The sequence below is a fragment of the Oncorhynchus clarkii genome, chromosome 25 (assembly GCF_045791955.1).
Source record: "Oncorhynchus clarkii lewisi isolate Uvic-CL-2024 chromosome 25, UVic_Ocla_1.0, whole genome shotgun sequence".
Lineage (NCBI taxonomy): Eukaryota > Metazoa > Chordata > Actinopteri > Salmoniformes > Salmonidae > Oncorhynchus > Oncorhynchus clarkii.
The window spans coordinates 21,941,691-21,954,128 of NC_092171.1; the positions used below are offsets into that span (position 1 = coordinate 21,941,691).

The window sequence follows — 12,438 nt, forward strand, 5'->3', positions numbered from 1 at the left end:
AAGAACAAATTCTTATTTCCAATGACGGCCTACACTGGCCAAACCAGGACTATGCTGGGCCACTTGTGTGCCGCCCTATGGGACCCCCAATCACAGCCGGTTGTGATACAGCCTGGATTCGAACCAGGGTGTCTGTAGTGACACCTCTAGCACTAAGATGCAGTGTCTTAGACCACTGCGCCACTTCATGTCTTAAAGTTATGATTGACTGTCATTTCTCTTTGCTTATTTGAGCTGTGTTTGCCATAATATGGACTTGGTCTTATACCAAATAAAGCTGTCTTCTGTATACCACCCCTACCTTGTCACAACACAACTGATTGGCTCAAACGCATTAAGAAGGAAATTCCACAAATGAACTTTTTTAACAAGGCACACCTGTTAATTGAAATTCCTTATGAAGCTGGTTGAGAGAATGCCAAGTGTGCAAAGCTGTCAAGGCAAAGGGTGGTTACTTTTTAAGAATCTTAAATATAAACATTTTTGGATTTAATATAGTTTGTTTTCACTATTCTACAATGTAGAAAATAATAAATAAATAAAAACCCTGGAATGAGTTGTCCAAACTTTTGACTGGTACTGTATATAAACAAAAGTTAGTGGAGTCTGCTATTTTAGCCACACCCGTTGCTGATAGGTGTGTAAACTCGAGCACACAGCCATGCAATCTTTATAGACAAACATTGGCAGTAGAATGGGCTAACTGAAGTGCTTTCAACGTAATCCCGTCATAGAATTCCAGCTTTCCAACAAGTCGGTAAGTAAATTTTCTGCCCTGCTAGAGCTTCCCAGGTCAATTGTAAGTGCTGTTATTGTGAAGTGGAAACGTCTAGGAGCAACAACTGCTCCGCCGCAAAGTGGTAGGCCACACAAGCTCACAGAATGGCATCATCGAGTGCTGAAGTGCGTATCGTGTTTAAATCTTCTGTCCTCGATTGCAACACGCACTACCACGTTACAAACTGCCTCTGGAAGCAACGTTAGCACAATAACTTGTCAGGAGCTTTTATGAAATGGGTTTCCGTGGCAGAGCAGCCGCACACAAGCCTGAGATCACCATGCACAATGCCAAACTTTGGCTGGAGGGTGTAAAGTTCGCTGCCATTGGACTTTGGAACAGTGGAAACGTGTTCTCTGGAGTGATGAATCACGCTTCACCATCGGGCAGTCTGACGGAAAAATCTGGTTTTGGCGGCTTCCAGGATAATGCTACCTGCCCGAATGCTTTGTGGCAACTAAAGTTTGCTGGATGAATAATGGTCTTTGGCTGTTTTTCATGGTTCGGGCTTGGCTTGTTAGTTCCAGTGAAGGGAAATATTTAATGCTATAGCATACAATGAGATTCTAGACTATTCTTTGCTTCCAACTTTGTGGCAACAGTTTGGGGAAGGCTCTTTAACTGTTTCAGCATGACAGTGCCCCTGTGCACAAAGTGTGGTCCATACAGAAATGGTTGGTTGAGATCGGTGTGGAAGAACTTGACTGGCCTGCACAGAGCCCTGAGCTCAACCCCATCGAACATCTTTGGGGTTAATTGAAATGCCGACTTCGAGCCAGGCCTAATCACCCAACATCCAGTGTCCGACCTCAATAATGCTGTTGTGGCTGAATGGACGCAATTCCCCACAGCAATGTTTCAACATCTAGTGGAAAGCCTATCCAGAAGAGTGGAGGCTGTTATAGCATGTAAAGGGGAACCAACTCTATTAATGCACATGATTTTGGAATTAAATGTTTGGCGAGCAGGTGTCCACATACTTTTGGTAGTGTATGGTTACATGCAAAATACTTACTACTTTTCAGCTACCCCTAACCTTAACTCTTTTAGCTAACCCTTCCCCTAACCTTAACCCTTTTAGCTAACCCTTCCCCTAACCTTAACCACTAGAGCTAGCTAGCATCAGCCACCTAGCAAATGTTAGCCATAACAAATTGGAACTTGTAACATATTGTACGTTTTGCAAATTCGTAACATATTGTACGTTTTGCAAAATCTTAATGTTGAATGAATTACAATTTGTAACATTGTACGAATTTCAATTCGAAGATATCATATGAAATGGAGTGTCTAGGATTTACCTGCAGAATAATACGAAATACTCTGAGACCACGTTGCAATGCATGAGATCAGCCCTAAAGTGCTAGTTAATCGTTTTGCAATAAAATAATTGCAGATATGTCATCTGCTTCTAAATAATCCCTATCTTAACATTTATCTGGCTAATATTTAGGTGTTTATTTATTAAAGTTGTAGCTAGCTGAGCTTAGCAGAATAACAAATGTCAATATTATAAACACGCAACTGACCTAAATTTAATAGAATAATTGTTTCATTCCTGTTTTAAGGGGGATACAATGGGGGCGTTTTTGGACAAGCCAAAGATGGAGAAGCACAATGCTCATGGTGAGGGGAACCGTCTGACCTATGGCCTGAGCAGCATGCAGGGCTGGAGGGTGGAGATGGAGGATGCCCACACGGCAGTCATTGGCCTGCCTCATGGGCTCGACCCTTGGTGCTTCTTTGCGGTTTATGATGGGCATGCTGGCTCCCAGGTGGCTAAATACTGCTGCGGGCACCTTCTGGAGCACATCACCAGCAACCCAGACTTCCAGAGTGCTCTGGAGCCGGAACCCAACGTAGAGAGTGTGAAGACCGGCATCCGCACAGGTTTCCTGCAGATTGACGAGCACATGCGGTCCATCTCTGAGAAGAAGCACGGTGTGGACCGCAGCGGCTCCACCGCGGTGGGGGTCATGATTTCCCCGGGTCACATCTACTTCATCAACTGTGGAGACTCCCGGGGTCTTCTTAGCCGTGGAGGAGCTGTGCACTTTTTCACACAGGACCACAAGCCCAGCAACCCACTGGAGAAGGAGAGGATCCAGAACGCAGGTGGCTCTGTCATGATCCAGCGAGTGAATGGCTCTCTGGCAGTGTCCCGGGCACTGGGAGACTTTGACTACAAGTGTGTGCATGGCAAGGGCCCCACGGAGCAGCTGGTTTCACCAGAGCCTGAGGTGTATGCCATTGAAAGGTCTGAGGTGGAAGATGAGTTCATTGTTCTAGCCTGCGACGGCATCTGGGATGTCATGGCCAATGAGGAACTTTGTAACTTTGTCAGGTCCAGGCTTGAGGTGACCGATGACCTTGAGAGAGTCTGCAATGAAATTGTTGACACTTGCTTGTACAAGGTGAGATTTGTCAATTTATTGTTCACAGAATCGCTAACAATTAACCATTTGCATGCACTTGAATGTTACCACTCGCATGTAGACAGTTCATTTTTCAAAATTTTACAACATTTTGTCACACAAATAGGCATCATGCATAGCACATGCTAAACGTTTTACTTTAAGTCTGTCTGTATTGCACTCGCTCTATGAACAGGGGAGTCGGGACAATATGAGTGTTGTGCTGATCTGCCTCCCAGGGGCTCCAAAGGTGACTGCAGAAGCTGTGAAAAGGGAAGCGGAGCTGGATAAGTACCTGGAAAGCAGAGTAGAAGGTGCAGCATCTTAATATGCGAATAGAAACCTAGATAATACAATAACCTTGTCATGAATTTAATGTGATTTGAAGCTCGGATCACAAATTGTGTATTTCATAGATTGTTTTCCACTTAGAGAATGTGTGGTTCTGCTAATTTCCACAGAGATCATAAAGAAGCAGGGAAACGAAGGGGTTCCAGACTTGGTCCACGTGATGCGGACGTTAGCATCGGAGAGCATCCCTAACCTCCCTCCTGGGGGAGAGCTGGCCAGCAAGTGAGTGAGCTCTTTTGACTGTACCTCAGCCAACTGAATGTTTTTGATGTCGATGAAGTATTAGCAAAATAGAGTAGCATGCTTTGCACGGTAAGGTTTCTTTAGGGGGAGGAATCTATTTCTGATCTCAGGTGCACAGGCACTCAAGACTTTTCACCTAAGTGGTTTTGATAGCTTGGACTTGCTTGAAAGTTTGGGCTATTAGTTGGGCTAATTGAATTTTGCCCTTCAATTCCAGCCCTCTGTTTTCCCCTCTTATGCTCAGCATTTAGCTCGCCTGTATAAACTGTTTTGTTTTCGTTGGACTTGCATACAATGATTTTGTTATTGCTTGCCTAGCTAAACCTGCATGGTTGGTAACTTTACTTTTTTGTGTTTTAGACGAAGTGTTATTGAAGCAGTGTACAACAAACTCAACCCATACCGAGGTGATGACACAGTAAGTATCACCCGACAATTGCTATCCTCTCACGAAAGTTTTTTAATTTGAATGTGTGTATGTATGTACGTTTGTTTGTCGGTGTGTTTGTGCACATCTGTTTGTATGTCGAGGGGAAAAATAAAATTTTCATCAGCTCAATTTGGAACGTTCAACATATTTAACACTTTAGAATTTGGACCCCCCCCCCCAACATTTTTTTTATGTTTTTAAAGATGAATCAAGGAGAGGCAATATGTATTTAAAAAAAATATGTATATATACACACAATTATTCAGACATTATGAATAATAGGATGACATATAGCATGACAATGACATAGCACAGGATAATCCTCATGTTTGCATTGAACTGCTCTTTTCCTATCATTGCCTTATGGATAGCTGCAGTTGAAGTCTGAAGTTTACATACACTTAGGTTGGAGTCATTAAAACTCGTTTTTCAACCACTCCACACATTTCTTGTTAACAAACTATAGTTTTGGCAAGTCTGTTAGGACATCTACTTTGTTTATGACACATCATTTTCCCAACAATTGTTTACAGACAGATTATTTCACTTATAATTCACTGTATCACAATTCTAGTGTGTCAGAAGTTTACCTACACCAAGTTGACTGTGCCTTTAAACAGCTTGGAAAATTCCAGAAAATTATGTCATGGCTTTAGAAGCTTCTGATAGGCTAATTGACATCATTTGAGTCAATTGGAGGTGTACCTGTGGATGTATTTCAAGGCCTACCTTCAAACTTAGTGCCTCTTTTCTTGACATCAAGGGGAAATCAGCCAAGACCTCAGAAAAATAATTGTAGAGCTCCACAAGTCTGGTTCTTCCTTGGGAGTAATTTCCAAACGCCTGAAGGTACCACTTTCATCTGTACAAACAATAGTACATAAGTATAAACACCATGGGACCACGGAGACACGTTCTGTCTCCTAGAGATGAATGTACTTTGATGCGAAAAGTGCAAATCAATCCCAGAACAACATCAAGGGACCTTGTGAAAATGCTGGAGGAAACGGGTACAAAAGGCTGCTCAGCAAGGAAGAAGCCACTGCTCCAAAACCGCCATAAAAAAAGCCAGACTACAGTTTGCAACTGCACATTGGGACAAAGATTGTGCTTTTTGCAGAAATGTCCTCTGGTCTGATGAAACAAAAATAGAACTGTTTGGCATAATGACCATCATTATGTTTGGAGGAAAAAGGGGGAGGCTTGCAAGCCGAAGAACACCATCCCAACCGTGAAGCACGGCGGTGGCAGCATCATGTTGTGGGGGTGCTTTGCTGCAGGAGGGACTGGTGCACTTCACAAAATAGATGGCAACATGAGGGAGGAAAATTATTTGGATATATTGAAGCAGCATTTCAAGACATCAGTCAGGAAGTTAAAGCTTGGTCGCAAATGGGTCTTCCAAATGGACAATGACCCCAAGCATACTTCCAAAGTTGTGCAAAATGGCATAAGGACCACAAAGTCAAGGTATTGGAGTGACCATCACAAAGCACTGACCTCAATCCTATAGAACATTTGTGGGCAGAACTGAAAAAGCATGTGTGAGTAAGGAGGCCTACAAACCTGACTCAGTTACACCAGCTCCTTCAGGAGGAATAGGCCAAAATTCACCTAAATTATTGTGAGAAGCTTGTGGAAGGCTACCTGAAACGTTTGACCCAAGTTATACAATTTAAAGGCAATGCTACCAAATACTAATTGCGTGCATGTAAACATCTGACCCACTGAGAATGTGATGAAAGAAATAAAAGCTGAAAGAGAATTCTCTATTCTAACATTTCACATTCTTAAAATAAGGTGATGATCCTAAATGACCTAAGACAGGGAATTTTTACTTGGATTAAATGTCAGCAATTGTGAAACTGAGTTGAAATGTATTTGGCTAAGATGTGAACTTCCAACTTCAACTGTATATAATCCTTGTTTGTAATCCACTTTCTATTTGATCTGTAATCCATTTAGCTCGTTACCATAACATCCCAGAATGCATTTAGTTCCTCCCACAGTTAACAGCTGTTTCATGCATATTGTTTAGTTCACTCCTGAATTGACACTGCAGCCTTTGATGTAAAGATACCAAAATGCTCTATACTACTAAATTGTATTTTCAATTAAGATTATGTTAAGACTAGGCCTAACCTAGGTCTATGAAACTAAACCAGCACTTGCAATCACATTTGTCGTGCTTGATTAACTAGGTGAATCAGTATTAGCTAGCCTCCAGATTGATTTAGGGTTTCTATTACTGGTTGGGTACTGTCATGATCAAATAAGCTTTTTGCTTGAAAAGGAAATGGTTCTTTTGTGGAGCTGTTTATACAGGGGTCGCATGAGCGTTCAGAGATCTGCATTTTCAAAACATAGACCATCAAAAAAACTATCAAACCATTTCTCCTGCATTTTATATTGAAAGGCAACAGTTTTTGTTGCTATAAATTGAGTGATAAGTGGCGTGCAACTAGTTTTTCATCACACAAAATAAAGTAATGCAAAACATTAGTCCGAATATGGCTTTGTTTTCATCAGATGACAACAGAAGTGCAACAATATTTGGCTAGCAGACAAACGTTTAACTTCGACACAATGAAAAAGCAAGGTATTTTTTTGCAAAGACGATGCATGGCTATTAGATTTCATAGAAAGCTAGCCAGCTACATTTCCTAATGTTTTGCCAAAACGACCAGCTAAAAGTAACCATTATTCCCCGCTGCCATCAGTCGGCTTCCTGTCTGCTGATCAAATGCTGTTCTTGAATGCGGGAATTTGATTGGCCAGAGGATAGATTTCTCTTCCGAGTGGAGATGTGCAACTGAAGCACAAAATTTGTCTGACGCCGAGCAGAAATTAGATCTCCTTTTACAAAACGCAGCAATGTTTTTCTTATCTTTTTTCTTTCAGCGTGAAAAATGCAGAATTCATATCTAAACATTTTCATGACTACTCACTCCTACAACTTGTCGTTAGTGAAATGTTCTATTCAAAATAACCATAATTAAAATTCTATATGAAATTTAGGCAAGAAATTGTTGTTTATACCAGGGATCTCAATCTCAATTCCCAGAAAGCTTTGCTCATGCCTAAATTATTTTCTGGATGCCTGTCCAAGTTCGTAACTAGTTTAGGACAAAATTATCCTCTTGGGTGCAAAGATCAGCATATCTCCATGAGTTGAAATGGAGACCCCTTGGATGTTGATCCAGTATCTGATGGGTTTTTCCTTCCTTCAAGGACTCCGCATCGACAGACGACATGTGGTAACACAACCCCTACCACTAACACAGCACAGAGTTTACAAACCTCTACCCTCAAGAATCACAGCAGCTCCATTCAGCAGCCTGTCTCCCCACCACTCTGAGCGTTCCATTTGTAAGAAGGGAATATGATGGGACGAGGAGATGTGCACGCACACACCCCTATACCCCAGATAGAGCAGCACCAGTCAGCTCTGGAGTTCAGGATCCCCTCCATTTTGTCTCACCTTTATTTTCAATCCCACCCTTAACCTGTTGGGACTCTGTAGTTATGTTTTATGTTTTCTTTTCTTTTTTTTAATCAGTTAAAACAACTATTTTGGGCTGTAATTTCCTTGTTTGTATATTTCTGTTTTGGTGAAGTGCAATTGTCCTGTACAAAGCCTGTATTTAATACAGCTTGAGTTAAAGTTAAAAGAAAAAAAATAACCTTTATACACTATCAGCCCTTTTCCTGCTCTTCTGGAGTTCCAACAAATGTCTATTCAGTGAATATTACTGTTTGTCCTCCAGGTGATATTATCCTCTTGCTCTTTTAAAAAATGTTTTTGTTTGTCTTTGCTCCTTAAGAAACGGGTAAATTGTATAGGTTCACAGCACAGGAAGCTCTCTAAACCATAAATTCTAATATCTACATTTATTTTGTTTGTATAAAAAACATCTACTTTGTGTAGTAACTATGGTACTACAGTCTTTCATTGTGTGTTCTGTCTTTTGGGGGCAATTCTTGTTCATCACCTGTAAACAACGCAACAAAGCAGTTCCTAGTTGCAAATGAAGATGAGCTCACCTGACACCTTTTAACACTTGCTGTGTGTGTGTGTTCCTGTGTGTGCCTGCCTGTGGGTAGTGGCAAGTGTTTCTAGGTGCTTGTGTGCGTGCACATGTTTGTATAGAGGTAGGTCTGTATATCTGTAGCTGGCAGCTAATGTTTGCTATGGTAGTGCAGATTATGGCAAATGTTCCTCCATTACTCCTACATACCTATTGTGCACCCGTCTTGTATATCAGTACGATACTACCCTTCACTTCAGAGCTTTGGAGAACACTTTATATGACACTGGATGGATTAAGTTGACTTTTTGCTATTTTTAACTTATGACATCTGCCACAACCATTTTGTAATTCTACTGACATGCAGTGATTTATGCTAGTCTGACTAGTTTAGATGTTCATGTCATTCATGTAAGATTTTTTTTAAATAAATGTAATATGTTTCAGATGCACATATTTCAGCTTTATGATGGCCCGGCATGCCAAGTGAAGTTTTCTGAGATTCAGTGCATTTTATTTGTTAAAAGCCTGCGTTTGGTACTGAGAGGTGTTCAAATCACAACATCTATATGATAATCTGATTTTACAAGTGTATAAGTGCCGATTTGTTAAAAACCCTAATTACCACCATCGGTCTGAGTGAACCTTCAATCTTCCCTTAACAATTTCGAGGTGGTATTTTTTTAATTGTTGCGATATTCAACTATACAACCAAGAACAAATCCACTGAATGCAATGAGCTCTCCTAGAGTACCTTATATTTACTCTGAGTGGTTTGGGGGGCTCTGTGTAGAGTCCTCAGCCACTGCACCAGGAGCATGTGCACAATATGGTATGCTTCTAAAGTGTGTGTGATTTTGCTGTAAGTCTTTCCCTTAAAAAAATCTAATGAATAGTTAGACTAAATCTGTATTTTACATGCAGATGTATTTCTTGGTGATGTTTTTTATTTTGAACTGCATTGCTGCAAGTCTTTTCTGACCTATTGTCAAGGAATAAATCATGTCGCTTGAGTTAGATGCGTGGTTAGCAAGATACTCTTGTTTTTGAATGTTGAATCGATTAGAATTGAGCGCTGTAGGTAAATGTGTCCTAATCCCCTTGGGTTCTGTCCTGTTTGTCTAAATCAGGTTTTCCCAAACTTGGTCCCCAATGCACGTTTTGTTTTTTCCCCATAGAACTACACAGCTGATTTCAAATAATTAAAGCTTGATGACCAGGTTTTTTTTTTTTAATCAGCAGCAGAGTGCTAGGGCAAAAAACAAAACGTGGACCCAGGACCAAGTTTGGGAAACACTGGTCTAACACAGGGTAACGTACTGAATTTATAATTTCTCTTTAACCAACTGACAATCTAATGATGTAACTTCTGGCAACAAACTACCACGTTGACTCCTGAATTTGACCCCAAGATTAACAGTTTAGAGATGGCTTGATATGCCACCCTTGTTGTATTTTATCCGTACCTGCAGTTGTTTTTTTAGAAATTATAAACAATACGAAGTACATCCCAGATTAACTCTTAAAATATTTTTCTGAGCTTGCCATATGGACAATTGATACAGCTGTAATGTCAATTATACTTACAATTTTGTTAAAGGGTAAAAACAAGTCTAACAATGCCTTCACAATTTTAAGCAATGACTCTGATGAAGTGAAGTGATTATGTAGTCATTGTTGAGATGCAATATACCCATTTGGTTCAACTGTCACAGCTACCCAAGTCACTTTTCCAAATTGAGAAAAATGTGGTTAAATTGGTAAATTTCTTTCTTTTACTGTGATTTTGTGTGAAGGGAACCAAGTTTTAAGAGTGCGAAGAGGCGTGAACAACCGTAATACAAGCCCTAGCTTTTTTTAACGTCTGTATAGTTGTTTAGGATCTTAGCTTAAGGAGTGCAAACATTCGGTTACGCTGTTGTCCTTTTTATAAGCTAAAGTATTTTCTACAGAAATACTACAGTATGTATATTGTTTTTCATTTACGAAATGATGTAACCAAGGAAAATCGGTCTTAACCTGTTTTGCAGGTTTATTCTTTTACTGTCTTTTTTTTTTTTTTTTTTTTTTTTTTTATACAAGACTGGAAATAAATACTTTTTTATTTCCGAAATGCATTACCTTAATCTTTAGGCTAGCCAGACATGTTTCTGTTATCTGTACAACTCAACACTTGTGCTGCCCTGCTGTTTAAGGAGTCAGCTTTAAGGTCAGCGTTCTGTTGTCAACACACCAATTTTAATGTGGGCTACTCGCGTACCTTCGGACTTGCGTAGTGACGAAGGTTTTAGGTTCATGTAAGGCGTCATGTCTGTCATATTCTTATTTAAGCCTCATAAGGAATATATTTATATTGGAGTAAGAGATTTTAATGCTTGCACCCATATTGTACATAATATTGATGTACCTCAGTTGTGGTGATACTGTGTGACCCTTTGGCAGTGGTGGGTTGTGTCCCCTTTAACAGGGGGCCTGAACCCAATGTTGCTGACCTTTTCAGCTCACTAATAAGCTCACCGATTTGCCTTACCCAATCTAACTCAACCCCCTAAAGTACTTGTTCATTGGAACACTTCAAGGAGTAATTTCAAAATGTGTTTCCAAGTTAGGGCACTTCTCTACAAAGTGGCATACTATGTTGGTAGTCACATGGTACACCTTTTCCTTTCTGGTTTATATTAAAAACAAATGTTACCTTGTTGAATCTTTTGAAATATTATTTAAATTGTTCAGTCCTGCAGATGTCCTACTTTCAGCAAATGCAAGTGTTAAACAATTGGGTAACCTTGTAAGCATTTGAAATGTGTGTACATGTCTGCTATATTTATGAATGCATTCAAGAATAGCTTTAGTGCTGTAGATAAGTATTGTCTATGTTGATTCAACTGCTTCTCAGAGGCCTCTGTGATTGACTACAAAGTTCAAAAACTGTATATTTTGTATTATGTTCTAGCTCGGATAAAAGAAAATGTTAAAGCTTTGTTCCCTGAACTTTATTGTGCTATGTGAGTCGATTGAACAAATTGCATTCCTTGCTTGTGAATTTATGCGTTCTCGTATTTCCCTGATCTTCTCCTTAGTTTTTTTTTGTTGCCTTTTTGAATTTTGAAATAAAATTTCTAGTTTGCAGAATGTACCACTAAATAAATGGGTTGTTACCTTGTATCGCTCTTCTCATTTCATCTCCCTTGATCTGCTCAATTCATTGTCCCATTTTTAACCAGAAATCTAAAGCTCAATGTCAGACCTATCGATTCCTTCATAAAAGACCAATGTTTTCAATCACACAATATACTGTAAGACCCAACACACAAAGTACTGATTTAGTGTTTTGTTGATCCAATAATGTGCATATACACAGTGCCTTCAAAGTATTCAGACGTCTTGACCTTTTCTATATTTTGTTGCGTTACAGCCTTATTCTAAAATGGGTGAAATAAATCCTCATCTACATACAATGACAAAGCGAAAACAGGGTTAGAAATTTTTGCAAATAAAGGGAAAAAAATACCTTAAGTATTCAGACCATTTCCTATGAGAGTTGAAATTGAGCTCAGGTGCATCCTGTTTCCATTTTTTAAAATCCTTTGTACAACTTAATTGTAGTCCACCTGTGGTAAATTCAATTGATTGGACAGGATTTGGAAAGGCACACTCCTGTCTATATAGGGTCCCACAGTTGACAGTGCATCTCAAAGCAAAAACCAAGCCATGAGGTTGAAGGAATTGTCTATAGAGCGCTGAGACAGGATTGTGTCTGGGGAAGGGTACCACAAAATGTCTGCAGCATTGAAGATCCCCAAGAACACAGTGGCCTCTATCATTCTTAAGTGGAAGAAGTTTGGAACCACCAATACTCTTCCTAGAGCTGGTCGCCCAGCCAAACTGCGCAGTCGGGGGAGGAGGGCCTTGGTCAGGGAGGTGACTAAGAACCCGATGGTCACTCTGACAGAGCTCAAGAGTTCCTCTGTGGAGGTAGGAGAACCAGAAGGACAACCATCTCTGCAGCACTCCACCAATCAGGTCTTTATGGTAGAGTGGCCAGGTGGAAGCCACTCCTAAGTAATGGACACATGACAGCCTGCTTGGAATTTGCCAAAAGGCACCTCAAGATTCTCTGATTTGATGAAACCAAGATTTTACTCTAGCCTGAATGCCAAGCGTCACATCTGGATGAAACCTAGCACCCTCCCC

General features: G+C 40.3%; 1 protein-coding gene across 4 annotated transcripts in view; it reads left to right on the forward strand.

Annotated features, from left to right (window-relative positions):
* The window catches only part of LOC139383965 (protein phosphatase 1A-like), a 36,809-nt gene that overhangs the window by 2,147 nt on the left and 22,224 nt on the right, over positions 1-12,438 (forward strand). For 2 of the 4 annotated variants that reach the window (XM_071128591.1, XM_071128589.1), the window contains exons 2-6: positions 2,347-3,192; positions 3,389-3,506; positions 3,654-3,765; positions 4,147-4,204; positions 7,448-11,407. In XM_071128591.1, coding sequence (XP_070984692.1) covers positions 2,356-3,192; positions 3,389-3,506; positions 3,654-3,765; positions 4,147-4,204; positions 7,448-7,477 — 1,155 coding nt within the window. In that variant the 5' untranslated portion in view covers positions 2,347-2,355 and the 3' untranslated portion in view covers positions 7,478-11,407. Of the gene's footprint in view, positions 1-1,949; positions 3,193-3,388; positions 3,507-3,653; positions 3,766-4,146; positions 4,205-7,447; positions 11,408-12,438 lie in introns of those variants that run through there. The other 2 variants (XM_071128588.1, XM_071128590.1) reach the window with 2 other exon arrangements.